The sequence below is a fragment of the Magallana gigas genome, chromosome 2, assembly GCF_963853765.1.
Source record: "Magallana gigas chromosome 2, xbMagGiga1.1, whole genome shotgun sequence".
NCBI classification, from domain to species: domain Eukaryota; kingdom Metazoa; phylum Mollusca; class Bivalvia; order Ostreida; family Ostreidae; genus Magallana; species Magallana gigas.
The window spans coordinates 59,870,268-59,894,620 of NC_088854.1; the positions used below are offsets into that span (position 1 = coordinate 59,870,268).

General features: G+C 35.2%; 2 protein-coding genes across 9 annotated transcripts; both read left to right on the forward strand.

Moving 5' to 3' along the window:
* The first annotated feature begins 1,229 nt into the window (after window positions 1–1,229).
* LOC105348459 (uncharacterized) lies at window positions 1,230–12,339 on the forward strand. 4 transcript variants are annotated; one of them, XM_011457879.4, is made up of 16 exons: window positions 1,230–1,382; window positions 2,578–2,687; window positions 5,041–5,155; window positions 6,473–6,552; window positions 7,000–7,091; window positions 7,984–8,037; window positions 8,710–8,788; window positions 9,135–9,216; window positions 9,688–9,808; window positions 9,935–10,017; window positions 10,126–10,189; window positions 10,338–10,527; window positions 10,636–10,756; window positions 10,944–11,091; window positions 11,207–11,290; window positions 11,504–12,339. In XM_011457879.4, exons 1-16 carry the CDS (start codon window positions 1,279–1,281, stop codon window positions 11,726–11,728), a joined length of 1,752 nt encoding a protein of 583 aa, XP_011456181.3. In that variant the 5' UTR covers window positions 1,230–1,278; the 3' UTR covers window positions 11,729–12,339. The 4 variants fall into 4 exon arrangements, with proteins under 4 accessions (XP_011456181.3, XP_065933636.1, XP_011456183.3 ...); XM_066077564.1 differs by lacking the exon at window positions 1,230–1,382 and adding an exon at window positions 1,582–1,631; XM_011457881.4 differs by lacking the exons at window positions 1,230–1,382; window positions 2,578–2,687 and adding an exon at window positions 4,237–4,352.
* Window positions 12,340–18,160: 5,821 nt separating this feature from the next.
* LOC105348456 (uncharacterized) lies at window positions 18,161–23,277 on the forward strand. Of its 5 annotated transcripts, XM_066077566.1 has the most exons (3): window positions 19,354–19,811; window positions 20,579–20,787; window positions 22,240–23,277. In XM_066077566.1, the coding sequence occupies exon 3, from the start codon at window positions 22,303–22,305 to the stop codon at window positions 23,071–23,073; it is 771 nt and encodes a 256-aa protein (XP_065933638.1). In that variant the 5' UTR covers window positions 19,354–19,811; window positions 20,579–20,787; window positions 22,240–22,302; the 3' UTR covers window positions 23,074–23,277. The 5 variants fall into 5 exon arrangements, with proteins under 5 accessions (XP_065933639.1, XP_065933638.1, XP_011456177.3 ...); XM_066077567.1 differs by lacking the exons at window positions 19,354–19,811; window positions 20,579–20,787 and adding an exon at window positions 18,161–18,179; XM_011457875.4 differs by lacking the exon at window positions 20,579–20,787 and having other exon boundaries at window positions 19,355–19,811.
* Window positions 23,278–24,353: the final 1,076 nt, after the last annotated feature.

Here is a 24,353-nt window from a genome sequence, read left to right on the forward strand (position 1 = left end):
TGTTTTTACTTCAGAAAAACAATTCCATGATATTAGTGACTAATATTATAAACAATGTTAAAGGTACCAGTGATCTAGTTGTGATTAGGAGTCATAAAACATATGTGATACATATATGGCAACGGGGGGGGGGGGGGGGGGGGGGGGGTGTTGCAACAGAACCTTTCTCTTATATTCATACACATGTATATGGTAAAAAATAAAAGTAAAATAATTTATATAAGATGGATGACGAATGGATTTGAAATTTGAGGTTCGACAAGGTATAAAGCTTTCTATTTTTACTTATATTCATTATTATCTATTGATCCATTTTTGCGGAGGCTTGTATTGTTATTTTGGGGTAGGTCTGGTCCGTCCATTTTGAAAATTTGAAAAGGATGTTACGTGCGTGTTTTTATGTATAAGTGAAATTACTTTGCATGATTTTAGAAGAGCACTCTCCAGAGGACGTGTAACCACATGGTACCTACATGTAGTATACATTCCTGGTTATATATGAGGGTTCTGACTTCTCGGGGCCCTACATGTGATTTATGTGAACCCAGTGTCTTTGATAAATACTTGAGATGTTTTTCCACGTGCTTTGCACGTCAGGCCCTGAGTATGATAAATCAATAAAATGATCGAGCATGTATATTCTGGGAATCCGGGCTGTTCCAGTCACCCAAGTGTGTGTAAGGTTAATAAAGCTCTGCCCTAATTGTTTGGTTTTTATAAATACATTTTTTTAAATTAGACTTGTTAGAAAGTACTCAGGCATTACTCAGGGTCGGACCCAACACATTAAACAAGGAATGTTTTCGTTCAGGCAGTACTCGCAGTAGGTTCCCCATGGGATCAGAGCCAAACTCCATGGCGAGCTAAACATTTAAAAATTTATACGTATATATATACCGTGTCTTTTTATTTAACTTTTTATATATGCGAAAAGATCTAATGCCAAAACTTCCGCATAAGAAATTAATTAATTCATAGGACCATGTCATCGTGCCTTCAAATTTTAAGAAAAATGTTTGCTGCGAGATAACCGTAAACCCCCCCCCCCCCACCCCACCCCACCCCACCCCGTGTCTGCGCTGCGGAAGGGGGGGGGGGGGTTCTCCCCAACCCCACCCCACCCCCCTTCTAAGTAGACAGTAGACCACTACATGCGTGGCTCCAAAACATATTTCTAGGGATGTCCGATATTTCAGTTTCCGGGGGTGGTTAGGTACGAATAAAAAAGGGACGAATTAACTTCACACATGAGAGGCAAAGTGAAAGTAGGACAGGGATATGTCCAGTTTGGTTGCGTTTGTTCTCAGCATATTTTCTGAGGACGACAGGGACCATTCTGACACGTGTAACGGTACTCATCGAGTGTGGGGGAAAACCACCAGGTACGTGCATTTAAATCTGTACGTGCTGCTTGCCGGATAAATCCAGTCTTTCTACGCGGTCCTAGCCGAACTAGGTTACCACTGTATCAGGTTATTGTTACTGGTGCAAAGCGGGGCAATGTTTTTGTTTTAATGTAAATATATCAGTACAATTTAGGCTCATGATGTGTAGTTTTTGTGCTATCTTTCACGTGAAATTAGATGCATAGTTACAATGTTACAGGTACAATGCGTAAGCGGACAACACAGGTACATGTATAGGTTTCTTTGTGCAGATTACAAAGCTAGATCAGTATGGCTAAAAAGTATGTAATTGTATCCTTACTGTTCTATAAACTTGGTTAAGGGAAACTTGATTATATGTCTGTAAATGTTTGGTTGAGGTTTGTACCGAAAAAATTTATAGGCCTTGCGCAGTTAAAAGCACACAGCCTCTTTATGGAAAGCATTGTTACTAATCGATGGCATGGAAATTTGTTTATGCAAATCAATCAATCTGGATGTCAGTGTGCTTTGTATAGTGGATTATTTTTATTGCTCCAATTTTAAGAAATAATTTGTTTTTACCATTCTTTTGAATATTTATGCTGAAATAGTAATTTGTTAATGAATTTAAATTTAAAAATTCAGCGAAGAAGTGTCAAAATAGAAATGTAAGTTTGCTGAATTGCGGTTATGTTTCCGTGTAAGAATTAAGTGCACTGTAAAATAAATGTCACTTGGGCCTTGCTTTATAATGTATTCAGAAGTTGTTTATTTGGTGAGAGAAGTTAAAACCTGTGTAATGGATCAACCATCACAACGCTTAGCAAGAATTACTATGTACCATATCGCCATTGGTTTGTTTTAATTAATCATGATTAGTATATATATTTTCATTGGTGTGTATTTTGAAGATTTGAAATTTCCACAACCAATAGGCTAATTGGAAAGTACATTCAAGAGACCATGATAATCATTCATCACTGGTTAAACCTTGTCTGACATTTCTGGGCTCTTCTCCACTGGGGTCTGATATTTTTGTGTTTGATCTTTGAAACCCAAAGTGGTTAACATGCATAAAAAACCGATGTGGATACAATGTTTTTAATCAACATACATAGCAGTACCTGTTGTTTAGTTGTTCCACAAAAGACAGATGAAAAGATTTCAGGCAATGAATTCCAAACACTCTGTGGTTCTTGATTTATTGTAGGGATCTCTTGCGTGTCTTCAACAAATTCCAAGATGGCAATGAGCGACTTCCAATCCATCTTATCCGCGATGTGTTCAACAGCATTGGCCTGTATCCATCCAACTCTCAAGGTAACACCGCCTGACCACTGACTCAGAATCAGAAGGTGCTGAGTGGGAATCTGATGGATGTCCTCTCGGCGCATTGTCAGCTTTCATCCCCGTCCACAGACCGCAGCGCAGACCTCATTATCATACGCCCCAGTCCTACAGCTTTTTGCCTTAGGCTTAGATTTATCATAAAACTAACAAGCAAAACAGCCTTCACCTCATCTATATACATGCATTATTTTTTACCTGGTACTTAAATTTTACACAAGATTAGATATTGCAGCAAATTTTTATGAAATATGATATAAGAGTGCTGCCCTATTAAGTACGTATTATTCTATATTCCTGGAGTTTTTGCAGTGTTTTCCTAGTGTAATACCAACACATATCTGCAATTCAAATGTCGGGTCAGTTGTTGATAGATTTATGACAGTGTAGGTTGTATGTCGTTGGTGAGAAGAATTACGAAGACAAGGTAGGGGAGAGGGTTGTTTACGTGGAAGGTCAGAGGTCAGCAAGGTTAAAAGAGGCCAAAGCACCTTAAACTCTCCATCAACCGAACCCATAAATGTCAATACGTCAATTCAATAATACTTTTTGATATGAGGAATTTTTTTGTCTATATCCCTACCATCTAATGCCGTGGCATTTATCATGGTAGCAAGATTGTCAAACAACTATGTTTTCTACACTTTGTTAAGTGATGGAAAAATATCTTAGTACCTGTGTACCTATAGAATGTTTGTAGGGAGAAAATTGAATGCACTTTAGAATATGCTCTTTACATTGATAAATGTCTTGTTTAAAGCTCAGTAAAAGATAGTGAAGTAAGTATTTAATGGGATGTTTGTTTGATCGTTGAGACCAACAGAAGTATTTATAGAAGGCATTCCTTCTCAGCACTGCTCGAAATCTTGTCTGTTATGAATCCCTTTTTATTTACATTTGTATAAACTGTGTAGGAGCCTTCATACTGCAGTTCGTAAGAACCAGGGTGGATGTCACCTGTCACCTTGACTTAGTTTTGGAGGAAAATCACCATTTTCATGTTCATTTAAAACCTTTAGCTCACTGACATAATGTTTAACTAATTTTATTTTATGATTTATTACAAATTTAGCATTTACATATAATAAATACATTGAATGTTGACTAAACACATTTCACTAGCTGTGTGTGATACGTTGGTTGCAATAGCACTTGCTAGAACACATATTCAATGACTAAAACTTAAAAGACCTGCACCAATTTTTGTTACAAAAATTCTGTCACAAAATCAGAAACCATTCCTGCTTGAGTTTACTTCGAAATGTTTTGTCTGAGCATTGAAGCTTGTTACATGTATTTAAAAGTCACTAGCACATTTACAATGTTCTTATAAGGACTATTAATTTTACATCATGAATTTGCTCACTACTGTTTTAGAGCCAGTTAATGGTGTTAACTTTAACTTGTTGGATATGTTATTGATCTGTCCAAGACCAGTTGTTGGGTTGTATGTGATCTGTGTGGGGCCACTGAAAGGGTTTACTTTGTTTGGGGGCATTTATTGAAGTTAGCTATAAGGTTTACAAGTCCGAGATTTGTCTCGGAGCCTCTCACTTGTGTTGGCGGCGAACAGCCAGGTATAAAATGATCTGCGGTGTGGTCGACATGTGATAATTTTACACGATGGAAAAATCTACGGTAGGTCCCAACGATGAACAGGTCTGCGGGGTTTTTATGTTTTCTTATTCTTACAGGTGCTTTTAATCAGGCTTTCAATGAATTGTAAAATAGCTGTTTAATATTTCGTAATGATGCAAATGAACAATGGAATTAAAAAACTTTTAAATGTGTATTCGAGCTATAAATAACTCTAGAAATTTATTAGAATGATCGTAAATTTTTTAGTCAAGAGAGTTGTAAATGCTGTAATTTAGTAGTAAAATTGTGATAAGAGGAGAAGTGGACTATAATATTTTATGAATTCTATAACTGCTCTGATTAGTTACCATAGTCATTAAGAATTACAATACTTACTGTTGGTCAATTAGACCATTCTCCAACCATCTCAGTCGTGGGATTGGATGCTAAGAATAACTGCAGAGTTACCTGTGAAAGGTAAAAAAGATTTTGACAGGTGCTTGTCTCATTGAGAATGCAGGAATTTGGAATCACTTATCGTGTCAGAGTTCTACGTGATAATGCTATTACAACTGGTGTTAGACCCACTTTCTTGGTATAAATTCCCCGCCGGCCTGCTTGTACAGTAAATCTGTACAGACGGGCATGACTGCAGGTAGGGGCCTGGTCAGAGCCCACTGTTTTTGTTATTGTTTTTGTTATGTATCCCGACATTGTACCTGTACGTGTTTTTGTTTGTGTTTTTCAGTCTTTGAGATGGTGCAGTGTGCAGTAGAGTATGGCAGCCCCTGTGAGCCAGATCACATAACATTCGGCGAGTTCAGTATACTGGTCACTGAGCTCCAGAACTACTACAGCAAAAGGTGGGTTTATAGGAGGGGATCTGGCTTTATCAAAAAGAGACTGAAGGTGGGACTTAAAAGCAAAAAAAAAAATAAATAAAAGTGGGGCTATAGCAAAAAAATATCAGAGAGGGGATTATAAAGCATGCTCAGTTTAATGCAAACAGTTTTAAAGATTAAAAGCATAGTAATTATATCATACAGAATATAAAATTTTATTTTATAATAAAGTTTATAATGGAGATCAGAAGACAAAACTTATTTACATAATATTTTTGAATAATTTCAAAATACAAATACAGTTTATTTTAGAAGCGCTACTCGTACCATGCATCAGAAACTGTTATAATGGGGTGCAGATAAATGCTGTCATCTCATTTTTCTGTTTTCTTTCATTTTTTTTCTTATTTATTCATTATGAAGTGCAAATAATATTTTGATTTCTGACATTGCTTTGAGTCTTAATTTTTTATAATAGTGTAATTTAAGTACACAGCTATTTGCACTTTGTATAATTCACCCGAAAGGATTTCATGTGTATTCTGACGCTGAAACTTTCATCCACAAAGTAAAAAGCTTGTCCCCATAAATACCTTGAGTAGAAAATGTGACATGTCGACGTAATTTGTCATTAATCAAGAAGGAGGCAGCATTTTTATGTGGTTAAATTAATCTATCGCTGTGTGACATCAAGAATCAACCATGTGTCACAGAATATGTTTATATATATCGTCCCTCTTACTCTCACTGTCATAATACTGGAAACTCGCGAACTGTAACAATGGTTCACATAAAGTCTTTGTAAGTACTGTGTTTGTCTTGAAACGTAAATTTCTTAATTATTTTGTTTACTCTTTCAAAACAAATTATGAAATAACTGGGAATAAGTGTTGAAAATTTAATATTTAATTGTAATTCATGAGAACTTATTAAGATTTTTGTTTTCACTTTTGGTGTACTGGTAGTTTGAATAAATCAATAAGATAGTAATATTGTTTTAATGTTTTAAAATTATATATAGGCTGGACTAAATTTTAAATCTAACAATGTTTTATCAAACAATATATCTTTTTTGACATTTAATCTTGTAAATAGGGTCACAAGTGAAGGTGACTACGAAATCAAAATTAAACAGACATTGTGTAATTAACAAAGGCAGATAAGGGTGATATCACTATGCATGATATAGAGCATGAAACATGCGTGGCCGCTGAACTTTATAAAGCCAGTGAAAATGACATGATTACTTTATGTCAGGGTTGGCCCATTGGCGAGTGTGTACCCAGATTACACAGTTTGTTTGTCCCCAGCGTTTAAACTGGTGCTCCTATCTTTCAGACTCACAGCTCCCGTCCCTAAATCTCTGTACAAGGAGAAGTCGAGGGATACGATGGAATGCTCAAAGTGGAAACGAAAAGGTCAGCAAATTATTTTGTAGCACTGCACAGTCTCTTGTCAGACGTGCTAATTTATCTTTTATGGTTTGAAGTTTTGTCAATCTAGTTTGATTTTGAATTTTAAGTTAATTGTTAAGTGATAGTTTGTTACTAAAGGAAGGGAAATAAAAAAAAGTTTAAATTTAAAAAATCTTCCAACCTATTTTGGAACAATGATAGGAGAACTGAGAATACATTATATTCCTATAGGCCAACGATTGTCTTATAGTTATTCAGTTTTTCTTCCTCTATAAACTTCATTTCTTCCCTGTGTAAATTAAATACTCTGACAGTATGAATTGTTTGATCCAATGGATAGTATCTCTGTTGTTTTCTCTGATCCCCTTTTATTGATTTAGTTTGTGTTATCATTGATCCTCCCCTGTTTTTCTCAGATCCCCCTGTTAATATGGCGATCGTTTGTTTCAGTGTTTCTTGGTGGTTCCTGTAACCCCACGACATGGAGGCAGGAGGCTGCCATTCCATTCTATAAGAAAAAAGGAATTACATTTTATAATCCAGTAAGTAAATTTACCTCCTTCTTTTAAGAAATAGAGTTAATGAAATTAATTGAGGTCAATGATTTTAGAAAGGAGTTTTCCGCATAAATGTTCACATTTTCTCAAACTGTAGTATGTACATGGCATGGTCATGTTTATGGAGGCAAACAAGGAAATGTTAAATGAAAATTGTGAAACATTTGTAACACTTGTGGGAATATTTGGGACAATTTAAATCTTGATATTTAAGCTAAATCCTGTTATATTCACGTTAGACCCTGTAACTGTGCCATTATGGGGATTTCCAACAGAGTACTTTAGTGTTTTTTGAGTTGTACTCCTACAATTTAGTCAAAGAAGCCTGTCGTTAGGTTTTATTATTATCCAGTGTTTTGGTTGAGAAGTGACCTCGTGTCACATTCCTTACCATGCAGTGTTAAATCACAATTCAACTAGCCCCTCACCAACATGGACGGAATACTAATGTCAAAAAATAAGGAAACGTTCAGGGCTTATTTTCTCTTGACAGTAAAAAAATAAAAATCTAGCACTTGTTTATTGGTAGATGAACTCAATCTAAATTACAAATGAATTTTCAAATGAATTCAAAGCAAATGCAAATTTAATCTTGAAATCTTGAATTGTTTAATTTGGTATTCAGAAAATACAATTTTTTTAATTGGAATTTGACCTTAGGTTCATTCACTTCATATATATCTCAAAATTTATTGTAAACTTTCATTAATTTCTTTCCATTGTTTTTAACTATCATTGTTCTTCATTGTTAAACTTGCATGAAATTTTAAGCTTAAAACATTGTGTATGTTGTTACTCAATTAAAACACTGCTTTTTAACCATTATGATCTTTTTTTGCGTTTTATTTTAAGTTTTATGAATTTTTTCTGCTTCTAGCAAGTTCAAACATGGCGCCCAGAGCTAATGGAGTTAGAAGCTCAAGCTAAAGAGGTGAGTAAGGGGACAATATTGTACAATACACCTTTAAACAAATATGAAATATTAAAGCACTAAACTTCAATAAGCAAGGGAAATCTTAACCACTGCAAATTTATCATGGTTCACGATCATATAGACATTAAATACAGTAATAATTTTTGAAAAATGGTTTTATTTATACATCTGGTATATACCAATCCTTTATAATGACATTTATTTAAACTGATGAAGTTGCGTGATTTTTTTGTCATTGGGTCATCTGACTTTGTGAATAGATTCATTCAAATTTTGATTCATGAATTTAACCATAGTGCACAATTATCATTTATCAATGAAGTCACAAATTCTTGATATCCTAAGAAAAACTCATTCATAAAGTTCGTGTGGCCATTTGTATGTACTTGTGAAGGAAATATTAATTAATTCACAAGCATGCAAGTGATGATAGATTTCTGAGAAGGGTTCAAATTAATAAAGAAAGTTGATAAGGAAGTTTAAAATTGAAGCCTGATTGATATGTACAGACCCTCAAGAGTTAATCAATGAATTTTTATGTTGACCCCAGGGTCACACATGCATAATAAGATGGGAGCACAGTAGGGCTTTTATTCCCAGCTGTATCGTAGCAGCTAGCTGACCTGACAGGGCGAGGATTTCATGGAATTTATCGTCTTTTGTTTTCAGAGCGCTGAACTGCTACTGTTTGTGATTGACAACAGAACAAGGGCCGTGTCTTCCATGATTGAGACGGCATACTTAACTGGTAAGGATTCATTGTGTAGTTCAGCAAACACCTGTATTTGTATAGCTCTATTCTCCCTCTATGTGATGTTTCAAACCCATTATTTTAAATTCATCACCACTACAACTGTCAAAACCACCAAGTGACCCAAAAAGGTGAAATATTTAAGAACTTAGCGTTTAGTAAGAAAATAAATGTTTAGAATAAGGGCCTGCAAAGAAAATACATGTAATCATTCACTCTGCAGGCACCAGTAGAAGTTTTATACGAGACTGTAAAGCTATTAGAAGGGTGTTAAAATATTGTTGTTGTTTTGAGTTGATGACTGTTTTTTTGTATCTTAACAACCTTTTTCTAATTTTGTCAGCACGTGGCAGACAGGTGATAACTGTGATGGATGATTACAATTCTACAGAGGTCTACTTTCACCGAGAAAAGGTCACCTCAAAGTAAGGACATTTATACGTTACAGTCGGCCACTTAGATAATTCTTACCTAGGGGCTTTCCTTACCTAGGGGTTTTCCATGATACTTGAAACCTTTTACGTATAGGTTTTTTTAATGAAGGTTTCAATTTTCTATATGCAACCTATAGCTAGTTTTTCCATGTATTATTTCTAATTTTGGAAACACCGTCCCAGATTTTATACTCTTTCTTATTGCACTATTAATAATAAATCAAAATTGTGAATTATTTATGAGACTAATGAATAATTTATTAAAGATATCAAAAAGAAAATTGACAGGTGTTTCAATCATTGGAGAAATATTAATTCTCCAAAGCGATACATCGTTTTTTAATATTGCGTGTCATATAACTTAAAAGAAAAATCAGTAAAAGATTGATAGAAACACACCATGACTTTCATATTTGTTATAATATATGCGTGTCATAACAGATCGATCGTTGTTTGTTTTAGAGAGCTTGACGACATAATGAGAGGGCGACAAATTCTTGTGGATCTGATCGAGAGAAATGCCCTCCCCGTCTTCAAGGACATTAACACGGCCCTGAAGTGTTCAGCACATGTGTTACAAAAGGTACGCAGCACTCGTTTTTTGTCAGTGTCAAACAACTTGTTAAACCTGTACTGCAAATAGCTGAGACAATTAATTATGTAATTATGCACTGTTTTGTAATTTACAAACTTTATTTTCTATTTTTAGAATGTTCCTGTTTCTGAGCTTGGAAAAGAACAGGGGGCAGTCCCAACCAAATATGGCTTCCTTAAAGTGGGAGAAATTCTCTTGTGAGTAAAAAACAACATCTTCAGTACCCACTGATCTAAAGTTTGTTTTAGATTCTTAATCTTTTGTGTATACAACGTTATAACTGATTCTTTTTTTGTTTATGACAGACAACTTAGAGAAGCTTTCAACTCCATGAATACCTCCAATGATGGTAGACTCAGTCTCTCAGATGTAAGTAAAAAAAAGTACCCTCAGAGAATTATTGTAGTTATTTGAGAAACAGAAACTGAACAATTATCTCAATTAGAATTCTATCTATCATAATGACAATTTTTAATCAGTGGGAATGGTGTTTTATATCAGTGTCTTTTCCTGACAGATTTGCCTGGCTCACCGTAGCTGTATGGGCTACACCCTGGATGTAAACTGGCTCAGGAAGTGTGGCCACTGGGACGACAATGACACCTATAGCTTCGAGGAATTCTGCTGCATCCTTGCCGAGTACCACTCCCAGAAAAAGTCAGTCTGGAAGAGGCTCCTAGACATAGCCAGGAATGTGCTTCCATCAGGTAGAGACCCCGGACCTTCTCTGTTAAAGATTTGTAGATGTAGCCTGAGAGTCATTGATTGGGATAGAGAGGCAATTTGCTTATGTTGAAATTCTCTTGCTGTTTTAGGTGTGTCCCATAATTCCATGTTTGACTGCAACAAAGAATATGATTCGACCTTTGACATTTACTTGGGAGGAAGCTGTGGGGATTCGGAATGGAGAGATAACATCGCCATCCCCATGATAAGGTAAATTATAAACTTTATTGATTAAGATTTATATTAATTAATCAGGCCTGAATTACATAACTTGTTTTTGTTGTGGTCGTTTAGAACACGTGTTTACTTTAATACTTATGAATATTAATGTCAACAATTGCATCATCCATGATGATTAATGAATTGATGAAAATAACTTTTTATTTTGTGTTCACAGGAAGTACGGTTTGTCTTACACCAATCCAAATGTGCGTACTGAGTGGAAATACAAGTTCATCCCGATGCAGGTCGCAAACCGCGAAAAGTGTCGGGTTCTTCTGTACGTCATCACAGGAAAAACACGCTCCCTGTCCTCCATGATTGAGGTAAGCCAAAAAACTGGATCAAACGCTTTTGTAAAAGATCATTGGTAATGTTCTCAGTGAAATAATTTAAATAAGTGATTCGAAGTTTCCATTAAATTTTTTTTTTTTTTTCTAGGCTGGGTATTACATTGGGAAAGGTTGTAAGGTTGTTCTCTGTGTCCAGAAGATGGTGCCCGATACGTACATAGGAGGAGAAAAGGTAACAGTTGTCTCCCTATAATGATTTACATAAACTTATCAGCTGTCTAGATAAACTACTTTCACTGTCATTACTTATCTATGTAAACATATTGATGTAAATAAGATAATGAATGTAAATATGATAATCAGTTGTTATGACGAGATTAAGCTTCGCTATCTACTGGGGGTGAAGGTAAATGAAAGTGACTGATTGACTCTTACTTATCTACAGATAACCAAGGCGGCCGCTGATGACTACAATAGAGGGCGCTCCTATTTGATCGACCTCGCCAGTCGGGAGGGCGTCCAGCTGTTTGAGGACATCGGCGAAGCTGTGGAGTGTGCCATAGACAGTTTACCTGAGAGGTGCTCCGTCACACCTGTGTCCCGAGCGGGCACCCCTCAGAAAATCTCCCGCCCGAACACCCCTGTAAAAATGCGTAATCCCACATTGTAGAGACTTGTATAATCTTCGATTCCCCACCCCAGGGATCAACCCCTCATTCCGTGAGTGTATAACACTCTGTCGCCGCTGCTTCTGCGGCCATCTTGTTGTAACCCACGTAGCTTACGGCGCATGGAGCACTTCTGAACCAGACAAAGGACTAAAACTGTCGTTGTGTATACCAGAAGTCAGTGCCAGCTGCATGAATGTTTCTCTATCGGTTCTTCTCTGATTGGACTATCACATCTCATGATGTCCAGTAGAAACGAGACTAAATCTACCTCTCTCTCTCTCACAGTCTTATCTGTTACTAAGTAGGGAAAACAGAAATATAGAGAATCATTAAAGGGAAGCTACTCTTGGTATAGAAGTAGGTAATAAACTTGTTGATTTCTACAGTAGATGTAGACTGTCCATTCTATAAATCCACTAACAAAACGGGTCTTTGTATTTTAGTGTTTCTTTGTCAGCTCTTGTTTCATTTCTGTTATTTCAGGCAAAATTGTAAGGAACCATTTTTTGTTTTTCTTTCTTTTATTCTTTATATCATTTTATCTTGCTCAGGAAGTGACTTATGTTTTACTGTACGTTGTGTTGATAGAATAAAAAGCTATTTTGATTTACTCATCCATTTTGTTTTTGATTTGTAATATAACTCAGAAGGTACCGGAAGTGATCAAATAAAGAGAATTTGATCACATTTCCATACCTCCCCCAACACAATATATAATACAATAGCTAACGAGGTGATTGTGATTGGAATACAATAGACAAAGCCTCTAGTCAGTGACACACTTAGTCAGATAATGTATTCACCACTCCAAAGTCTTCCTCGCTGTTTAACCGATTTGCAGACATTTAGTGACGTTTCACTTTATGGTGGGTTGTTTTGCATATCATTGTATCTTAATGAAGATTTTGAAAAGATTAACAGATATTCAATTATGAAATAGAAATCAATTGATTACTATGCTTTATCAATTATGAAGAAATGTGGTAAAGAAAAATAGGAAATGACATGATTTTTGACAGGTCATAAATGCTTTTTTTTTTATTTCTTTAGTGCTCTCTTGTTGCTAAATGGCTTTGGTTTTTTGTTAATACAAAGAATCGTAAGATTTTCAAATAAACTTAAACGGAAGAAGTTAATGTGCATCACTCGCGTTCAACAATAGTATAAAGAACAAAGGGCAAAGTACAACGCCCTGTTTAACCCCACCGATGTTTAACCAATGGTGACCACGCTTATGGAGGGTTCTGGTTCTATGACGACTTGATCAGCTGACTTGAATGAATTGATAAAAAGTAATTTGTGGTAGCATGATAAAAACAAGTTTAACAATCCTACCGATGAAAAAATATGATTATATATTAAATTTTTATTTAAATTTCGTTGAACCAAATTGAAAGTTATATCTGTAAGGCATAGAATGTTTATGTGTAAGCATATATCATAACAAAATGTACAATTGTTAACCTCAACTGTCGATAGGCAATCAATCAATATTGATAACCATTCACTGATTACTGAATATTTAGGTTTAAAATATTATCCATATATAGATATAGTATAGAACAAACCGCTCATCGCATGAAATTATTAAAGGGGGCAAAAGTCATATTTTATAGCGTCACAATGATCGCTCATTATCATCATTATTACGCACAGTAAAAACAAACTTACGTAAATACATATATAAGAAATCATTTTAGGTTTTTCAAATGTAAATTTTAAAAAAAAGAGTTTTATTTCTTAAGTCCTAACTATGATCTTTTATAATGGACTAATGTTACCAGTTTTACCATTCCCCTGCTGTCATTTCTCATGATACGATAAAACTTACTGTATTCTTAAAATTTTACTTAATTCTTTATTGAAGTGTTGTTATTTTTGTAAAGACTCTTGCTTCCCCCTTCCTCGTGATATTTTTTTGATTTCGTTAGGTTGGTGGAATTTTTGAATACTTGGAAAATCTTTGATGTTACACTAGTGTTCTATGGGCAACTTCGTGACACTTCAAAAGTTTTGTGATTTTTTTTCTTTCTTTTTTTTAATTTTAGTTTTAAAAAACAGTTGGAGAATGAAAAAGCAAGTTGGAGAATATGATATGTTTCCCAAAGTAAAGATGTTTCCACAAATAATACAACTCTTAAAAAAAATTAACGCTAAACTACATGTATTAAAAAAGTCTAGATCGAAAGATTAGTAATGACTAGTTAATCCCAACATCAGCAAGAAATTCGCTCTAATTTTCTAAGCAGTTGTAAGTTTATCTAATTAGTGATAACCAATATCAGTCAAATGATGGCAGCGAATAGTCATTTGTTATCAGTGTCTACATGTAGTAACTAATTCAAATAGTCATTGGTTATCAGAGTGTACGTGTAGTAACTAATACAAATAGTCATTGGTAATCAGTGTCTACATGTACTGTAAATAGTCATTGGTTATCAGTGCCTACATGTAGTAACTAATGCCAATAGTAATTGGTTATCAGTATCTACACGTAGTAACTAATGCAAATAGTCATTGGTTATCAGTATCTACACGTAGTAACTAATGCCAATAGTGATTGGTTATCAGTATCTACACGTAGTAACTAATGCAAATAGTGATTGGTTATCAGTATCTACACGTAGTAACTAATGCCAATAGTAATTGGTTATCAGTATCTACACGTAGTAACTAATGCAAATAGTCATTGGTTATCAGTATCTACACGTAGTAACTAATGCCAATAGTAATTGGTTATCAGTATCTACACGTAGTAACTAATGCAAATAGTCATTGGTTATCAGTATCTACACGTAGTAACTAATGCAAATAGTCATTGGTTATCAGTATCTACACGTAGTAACTAATGCCAATAGTAATTGGTTATCAGTATCTACACGTAGTAACTAATGCAAATAGTCATTGGTTATCAGTATCTACACGTAGTAACTAATGCCAATAGTAATTGGTTATCAGTATTTACACGTAGTAACTAATTCAAATAGTCATTGGTTATCAGTATCTACACGTAGTAACGAATGCAAATAGTGATTGGTTATCAGAGTGTACGTGAAGTCACTAATTCAAATAGTAATTGGTTATCAGTGCCTACATGTAGTAACTAATACAAATAGTCATTGGTTATCAGTATCTACACGTTGTAACAAATGCAAATAGTCGTTGGTTATCAGTATCTACACGTAGTAACTAATTCAAATAGTCGTTGGTTATCAGTATCTACACGTTGTAACAAATGCAAATAGTCGTTGGTTATCAGTATCTACACGTAGTAACTAATGCAGATAGTCATAGGTTATCAGTATCTACATGTATTAACTAATGCAAATAGCCATTGGTTATCAGTATCTACTCGTAGTAACTAATACAAATAGCCATTGGTTATCAGTATCTACTCGTTGTAACAAATGCAAATAGTCATTGGTTATCAGTATCTACTCATAGTACCTAATGCAGATAGTCATAGGTTATTAGTATCTACACGTAGTAACTAATGCAAATAGTAATTGGTCATCAGTGCCTACATGTAGTAACTAATACAAATAGTCGTTGGTTATCAGTATCTACACGTAGTAACTAATGCAAATAGTCGTTGGTTATCAGTATCTACACGTAGTAACTAATGCAGATAGTCATAGGTTATCAGTATCTACATGTATTAACTAATGCAAATAGCCATTGGTTATCAGTATCTACTCGTAGTAACTAATGCAAATAGCCATTGGTTATCAGTATCTACTCGTAGTAACTAATACAAATAGCCATTGGTTATCAGTATCTACTCGTAGTAACTAATACAAATAGCCATTGGTTATCAGTATCTACTCGTAGTAACTAATACAAATAGCCATTGGTTATCAGTGCCTACATGTAGTAACTAATACAAATAGTCATTGGTTATCAGTATCTACACGTTGTAACTAATACAAATAGCCATTGGTTATCAGTATCTACACGTTGTAACTAATACAAATAGTGATTGGTTATCAGTGCCTACATGTAGTAACTAATGCAAATAGTCATTGGTTATCAGTATCTACTCGTAGTAACTAATACAAATAGCCATTGGTTATCAGTATCTACTCGTAGTAACTAATACAAATAGCCATTGGTTATCAGTATCTACTCGTAGTAACTAATACAAATAGCCATTGGTTATCAGTGCCTACATGTAGTAACTAATACAAATAGCCATTGGTTATCAGTATCTACACGTTGTAACTAATACAAATAGCCATTGGTTATCAGTATCTACTCGTAGTAACTAATACAAATAGCCATTGGTTATCAGTGCCTACATGTAGTAACTAATACAAATAGTCATTGGTTATCAGTATCTACACGTTGTAACTAATACAAATAGCCATTGGTTATCAGTATCTACTCGTAGTAACTAATACAAATAGCCATTGGTTATCAGTGCCTACATGTAGTAACTAATTCAAATAGCCATTGGTTATCAGTATCTACTCGTAGTAACTAATACAAATAGCCATTGGCTATCAGTATCTACTCGTTGTAACGAATGCAAATAGTCATTGGTTATCAGTATCTACTCGTAGTACCTAATGCAGATAGTCATAGGTTATTAGTATCTACACGTAGTAACGAATGCAAATAGTGATTAGTTATCAGTATCTAACGTAGCAATTAATGCAAATAGTCATTAGTTATTTGTATATGCGCGTATATTGAAAATAGTCTTGGTCATCAATATCTTCGTGTAGTAACTTATGCAAGTAGTAATTGATTATCAGTATCAACACGTAGTAACTAATGCTTTGTTAATTCGGATAGCAGTTATTTTTTTGTCTTAATTCTCTAGGCAAGTGTTCCGTATAAATTGTCCATAGCGTTCGTTGACTTCTGTAACTCACACATCCTCAAATTTTGTTAAGTTGTAATTAGAATGATCCAGAATAGTCTTGAAAACCAATTGCTGGAGAGGACAACTGTCAAACAAGTCTTTAAATGACCAGGAAACAAGATACACAAACTATTAAATTACTGAAATCATGGTACACCATAAAGCCGTGAGATCACGAGTGTAACTCTCCGTCATCATTATGATTTACACATAAATTATTAACCATCCCTTTCAAAATAGCATTTGTTTTCAAAATTGCTTAAAGTGCACCATTGTAAAAATGCTTGCCTATTTAACTTCTGATTTTAACGTTTTATTTAGAGCATCGTTAATGCTCTCTTGCATGACAGGTGATGTCTCCTTTATTGTTAATTAATTATTGCACACTAATAATGATATACAGTTTTTTTACGACTTGTAGATGTCTACCGAATATGATCACATGAAAAATACTACATGGATGGTTTGATAAATTGTATGATAATTTCGTACACCAGTTTTAAAAAATACTATTCAGAAACTATAGATAATACTATACTTAAAATACCGGGTATATACTCGCCTATCAGTTTGCTCGCCTTGGTTGGTAGGTCGGTTGTCTTTTTTTAGCTTGATTCCAAAAGGTTTTGCAGCCGATCCGATTATACGTCGGTACCAAAATTGTTTAACGGTCAATAGTAAACCAAAAAGAAAATCTTATAGGCGAATAATAATTAAAGGTTAGTATATATTTAAATAAAAAATGCTTTCTTTGGTGATTCATGAGGGATATCAGAGTTATGACTATTGCTGCGCAGGTGAGCGATTTGGACCCTGAGCCTCTTGTTTAGTTTTGTAAACAAGACTAAAGCCTTGTTTTTGTTTACAAGTTATCTAGCATATAAACAGAGTTAAACAGTTTATCTTGTTTGTATAGCGTCTATTGTTTATAGTTTTTTTCTTTAAAATACATCATTTGTAAACAAAAAACAAATGGCACGAACTTTTTACGTCAAGCATTATAAATAAAAAAGATTATTCATTTTAGATGTTTTAAACACCCTTGAAAAAATCATAAGTTTTCCATCTAGCTCAAATCCCGTCTATTTAACATTTAAGAATAAACTATCGAGTGGATATAGATTCTTGGTTCTGATCACATTTCCCAACTGTAATTACTCCATTCTTGGAATATAATTATATACTAAGAAATACAACTCCGGATGTAACTCTCTAACGAAAACTGGTGATTGGCACATGTACATGATTATTAGGAGAGAAATTGTAACTTTGAATAACTTAATATATAATAACATTGATTTGAATGACAAATGAAGGATCATATTAGACTTTGCTACAGTGCGTCTTCTGACGCTTTAAGGTTACCGACTCTGTACGTCACTGTTCACATGCATATATATGCGTTTCTATTGGCATGCCTGTGCTAATTAGGCAATGTTCATTAATTCCATTATGAGGTACCATTAATTTGCATTTCTTACATCTTATGTGTGACGATTTTATTCCATTTTATTTCCATTTGCACATGAACCACCATGACATCTTTTAAACTGGGGCACCTTATCATGCCGATATCAGATATGGTATGTATCTGTTCTCTTATTTTTATTTGAATATGTATGATTGTGTACATTGATGTTAACAGCAGCAGTATGTTGGATGCTAAATGCTATTATTATACTTTCATGTTAAATACTGAAATCTGATTGGTTTAGACGCAGTTGATAATCCGTTCTATTACCCTCAGCGTTAGCAACACACTTAGCAATTGGTAACACAACGAATTGTTACATGCGCGTAAATTATGCGCGTACGATTCGCCGTGGAATTCATTTCATTTCTATATAAAAGCAGTAAAAAAATCTCTAATATTAAGACATTCAGCATAATAAAACAAATAGTGCCTGTTTAGGAGGGTAACAGTTGAAACAGCTTCGCGTCGGTTGACAATGGTTTCCTCATGGTGTCAATTTCAACTGTTACCCTCCCAAACAGACACTATTTATATAGGGGTATCCGTTGCAACGGAAACAGAGATCAAAGACGAAAACGCAAATCATATCTACCTTAAAATATTGAACATGACAAACTTTAACTAAGTGAAGCAAAAATCCAAAACTTTCAGCTTTACAATTTGAACATTTTCCTGTATCTTGTCATAAAGCTCTTCATCTCAAGGAGATTAATAAAGCCTAAAAATGGCCACGGCAATCCAGCCCTTTTAATAAAATTAATGTTTAAGATTTCACAAGAAAACCAATATATTTAATGTGCAAGTAATCGGGTCATCCAGGAATTTCTACATATAATAAATCTGTCTAAATAAGTCCTCTCTCTCTCTCTCTCTCTCTCTCTCTCTCTCTCTCTCTCTCTCTCTCTCTCTCTCTCTCTCTCTCCTAGCATGTATACAATTTATATCGACATTTCATTTCTATATAGATATACTCCCTAGATATTTCTACCCAAACTGATATTCCCTTATCAAAGGATTGTTTTAAGAAATTCAAATAAAGATAAAAAAATATATATCTATAAAATTTTACTAATACTGAACTGTTGCTTAACGTTTAAATAAAAAGTAAAATATAATTTTGATTTCCGTTGGTTCTGACTTGACTTATTCTACTGGTGACACTAGTTAATAAATTTGCAGCAATTGTCTGAGATATGAACTTGTTCGTGAGACCCCCGTCTCGGCGTGAGGTGACTTATTAAGACACGAGGATGTACTCCATGCTAAGCCGTCCCAGCCAGAGCTATATTGATCCCGAGGATTCCACCCGACACTACACACTAAATTATCTAGTTCACAAAGCTCCGGTAATCCCTTCGGAAGGCTCCGGACTTTTTGACACACTCGGCATTAAGACAGGTGCGCTGAGTTGGCGGTGTCGGAACTAAATTGGCAGAACCATGGGCAGTAGTGATCTTACACGCTTTAAGTAAACATGGCAGTGCAGTAATTTCGACTCTTGGGTGCAAAGCCACATGCCACCTACCGAAATGTCTATGCACAATTGAGATTTAATTAAATGTGTTTTTTTTGTTCGCTTCAATATCGAAACCGCTTACGATAAATTTGCCGGATCACTGTCAGATCTAGTTACAGGGGGAAGCTAATTCGAGGAGGAAGGGAGACTGCACTGGGATTGGTCTGATCCGGGTAAGTCAGAAAGTAAAGTTTTACAGAATGTATCGAGGACTCGGGAGTTGAGGTAAGTCCAGAATTCACGGGAATACTGGTGATATAGCTATGATCATTAATATTAACATTAATGACCATGGTAAAATCCACCGACTCTCGGGATTGACTATAGGTAATACACGTATTACGCCCTGAACCTTAACATTATCGGGACCCTCAGTTCCTGGCTCGGGACAATGAGTGGAAAATTGGCAGTCGATCTGCCTCATCTTACGGTCAGTTCATTCATAGAATGAGGAATATTTGAACATCATTTACATCAACCTAATTTCATTTTAGAATGTGATTACCTTCACTCAATTGACTAGCAGCATTGTATACATGTATATGCAAGTTCTATCAAATGACAATTGTAATAATTTATCCGAAAACGTTATTTTGGGCGTACTTCGGTTTACGCAACAGCACGACTTGTAGATAAAGCCAGATAGCTTGGAATTACATTTCTATAGTTTATGTATTGATTCGAAAAATTCAAAGTCGAATGAAAAAAAAAACATCTTTGTAAGTAGAGCGTTTTGTAAATGTTTCAGAATCAATATATGAATTACAAGGGTTCTCCATCAACCCTGTATAATGTCCGGTGTTTTTGATCTTTTAGAATGCTCCTTCCCCTAGAATCTCGGGTATTGTTACTTCGATTTCGATTTCGTTTAATTATTTTATAGATCCTCCAGTTCGTGTCCGCGTCCTTTAATTACGCGCTTGTTTGTCCTCGAAATTATAAAAGAAGTTCAAACAATACAAAACACTCGAACAGAAATAAAACTTTTGCAGTTTAAAGATTTAGAATCACTGAAGATAAATCAGCACGTTCCTGGGTCGTTAAATACAATGGAATGACTTCTTTTCTGCTGACAATCCCTCAGAGAGAACGACTGCCTTTTGTCATCGAGGGCCACAACTCAATGACGGCAGTATACCCCGGGATTAACGGTCATATATATACGGCAAGATTTCGGGATTTATGTCCTGTACATTCCAAGGTATCCGGTATCAGTCTCAGATGGATGATTTAAGTTATTGGAAAAACGGGTATCCTGAATTATAAGATTTGACCCCGTTCCAATTATTCCTGATGTAAAACATAAGAATGAAGTAAACTTTGATATAAAAATAAGATTTAAGGCTATTGATGGGTCATCCCAGGTCGTGTTTCTCTTTATTCTTTTTGTTGAAGCTTGTTGTGACAATATTTACAAGTTAAACAACCGAAAGGTTTGAAAACACCTATTCAGAATGTAGGTTTTATGTAATTACACCTGTAACTGCCATGCAAGTGCTCTTACAAGCGAATACCGTACAATTGGATACAAACAGCTTGACACAGATTCCTAAGAAAAACATCCAAAGCCCAGTAAAACAGCAGGGAAGATTTGTTTACAATGCAATAAAAGGGGGGTTCCAATCGTTTAAATGCCATTTATGTTTTATAATTTTTTGGCAGTGAATAGAAACACATTAAAGTGTCTGTTATTAAAATATCAGATTCGCATAAAATTGTGGGACCATCGAGGAAATAATCTGTCTGTTTGATTAGCATTTCTTTACAGTTAGAAAAGAGGTTTAATGTCTTGTATCAGAATTTTATAAACATGCAACAACGTGTTGGTTTAGAGAAATTCACGCTAATGGAGGATACATTAGCGGCTTTCGTGCCTCTATACCATTACCTGATACTCCAACTTCACACAGTTTAATTACAAGGGTGTGTTTGTGCTAAATTTTTCCACTAGTGTCACTTGGAAGTAACGAGGTAAGTTGAAAGATTCTGTTCAAAAACCAAACGATTTAATTTATGTTTATTTTCATCAAAACTAAAATATAAAATTTTCCAGTAATTAACATTTCAATCAAAAGATGATAAAAGATAACGCTTCCTGTTTATTTACATTTAACTTTTAACCGAAGAATGAATATTGAAATTTTGGACTTATTGCGTTTGAATCATATTTAAAATAATACAAACAGATTAAAATGAAAATAAAGCACATGTAATGATAAACTTTAACTTATTTATCAAGACATATATGTGCAGTTGATTGTTAGGCATCATATATATAATTTTTTTAGCTTTTTCAAACGAATTTTTTTTGGTCGTTTTGGGTTATTTTACCGTATAAATAATAGTAATTACTTTAACAGTAGAGTGGACAGCTTTAGTAGATTCCTACTGTCTGAAACCTATTTTGAATGGTCTTTATCACTTAAGCAATTCTCGTTCTATCGTGTACCCTTGTACACAGAGTTGTCATTGAGAGCTTTTTTCATAATCTGACATGGCCTTGGATTATCTTATTTGTCTCATGTCTACTGACGTAATCAGTAATTACGCTAATCCCTTTCAAAAACATGTAAACGAAAACAGCTTAATTGGTCATTTAACGATTCGAAATTCAATAAACAAGATTTGTGCACGCTCTTACGTCTCATTTCAGGAGAGTTAAAGCTTACCCTACACCGTAAATCTACACCGCAGATCATTCCCTTACAGAGCAGTAATGGACACCGGCCGTCTGGGGGATGTCCGGCGGCACGAAAACAAAAACCGGAAGTTCATGTGCATCCTTAATCACATGGTCAAATCAAGATGGGACATAGTTGCCGATAGCTTAAATCGAGAACAAAACGAGATGGGCGTGAAACTGGAAAAGGCGGGAACTCTGTGGCGCCGGAAGCACGTGCAGCAGAGAGTTCTGCAGCAGTGTCTGAAGATGAGGCGGGAAAGCTTGGTCAACAGCAGCGCGTGCCGATACGGCTCCTATGGCGGGAAACCGTTGTACGCATTCTCAAGAGAAATGGATAAGTTTATAACGGACAATCACCCGAAAAAACGGCGGCAGCGAAAAGTGAAACAAGCACTGCTGGAGAGTATCGAACACGGCAAAATCCTGCCTCCAGACGAGATCCCAAAGAGAATGGACAAATTCTTCAGCAGTTGGAAGGAAAAGAAAGCTCAGGAATCTTCGAAACACACGAACTTTTTGTTGAACTTAGAGACTGGAGGAAAGACGTTCAAAAACAAATCAATTCCTCCCATTCGTGGTCTTGTTAATAACTTTCACAAGTTTACACTTGACGACGAAGAAGAGGGTGATGTCAAAAATAAGGAGAATGATGTGGAAAACAAGGATGTTGTTTTGCTTGAACCAGAGGGTAAGGAGAAAGTGGAATTAAACAAAAAAGACGGAACAAGCAGTGACAAGCGGAGGGTGTTAAAACTACCACCCGTCCAAACCTCAAAAGCCATGATCTCAATGTCTCACGCATAAAATGATCGGATCAGTTCCAGATTTACGCAACAATTTCTGATATATTTGTGATATTTTATATTTATCATGTTTTAACAACGATTTATTAATACTTTTGACGTTTGACATTATGTTTGATTTCAAAATGTATTCCACGATATTATCATGCTGTAATACGACAAAATCATTGGTGCTATGTTTCATGAAAGAAAAATTTGGTTTTTATACCCATTGTTAAGTTTTTATCTAAAAACAAATGGTCATCACTTAACACGTAAGTTATATTAAAACACAATTGAAATACTTTAGTAACGTTTTGTTCTTCATAGTAAAAATAATAAATCGTACTTTAACTTTGACAATATTAAGAACTGAATCCTGTTTTGTTTTACTCTGAATATCTTTACACAAATTTACTTTCACCGCAACTTCAGTTCGAAAAAAATTATCACTTTTACTTCAAATTAACATCCGTGTTCTTGTAAATGATCACTGATGTATTAACAACCGCAGCCTTAGTTACTGGACATTTTGGTCAAAAATCCACTTGAACACGTGGAAATAATATCCAAAAGTAAAATTCACTGTCTATTTAGATCGAGAGACAACTGCAACTTTCTGGAACTTGTAATCACATATAAGCAGTGACACCGGTAGACGATGGATGATTCCACACTCGTAATTCTTAATACAGACCAATGCATTGAAATTCATTGAATGATAACATCTTTGTTGTTAGCGATCACTACTCAGTTCTAAACTTTGCGTGTTTGATCGAAAATAAAGCGTGCATGTATATAAAAAGGAAGAGTGAACTTAAGCAAAATCATAATTGGCGTTCCGAATGGATTTATAATTTCAAGTAAAAGAAAAATGTCATCAAGTTTCTCTGATATAGTTATGTTCCTTGATGAGCTGTTTACACTGGGAGCAAGGTGTGGCCGACTTGGTGACATCACTTCCTGTCGACCGTGACGACCTGTCCGACCGACGACTCGCAAGTCGCATCGTGAACATGCTGCTAAAGGACATGAGAGTTTTCCCGTGGTAAAGTGGATGATACCGCTTAGACATCGGCACACCGAATCTCTCACAGGAACAACTTATCTCTGGAAGACGAAAAGCCGACTTCCGGTTCCGCCTCATCGATTTCCGGATGTTGCTGGACACCGTGGGCTGTAGAAGTCTCATGTCAATTTCGTGGACATTAGTTTGTGAACGAGATAGCGGTGGCATGTCATTGAATATGTCACTAATTTTTCGTGCACATCCCTGCCTTTTGAACCTGGTGTCGTCTTGTA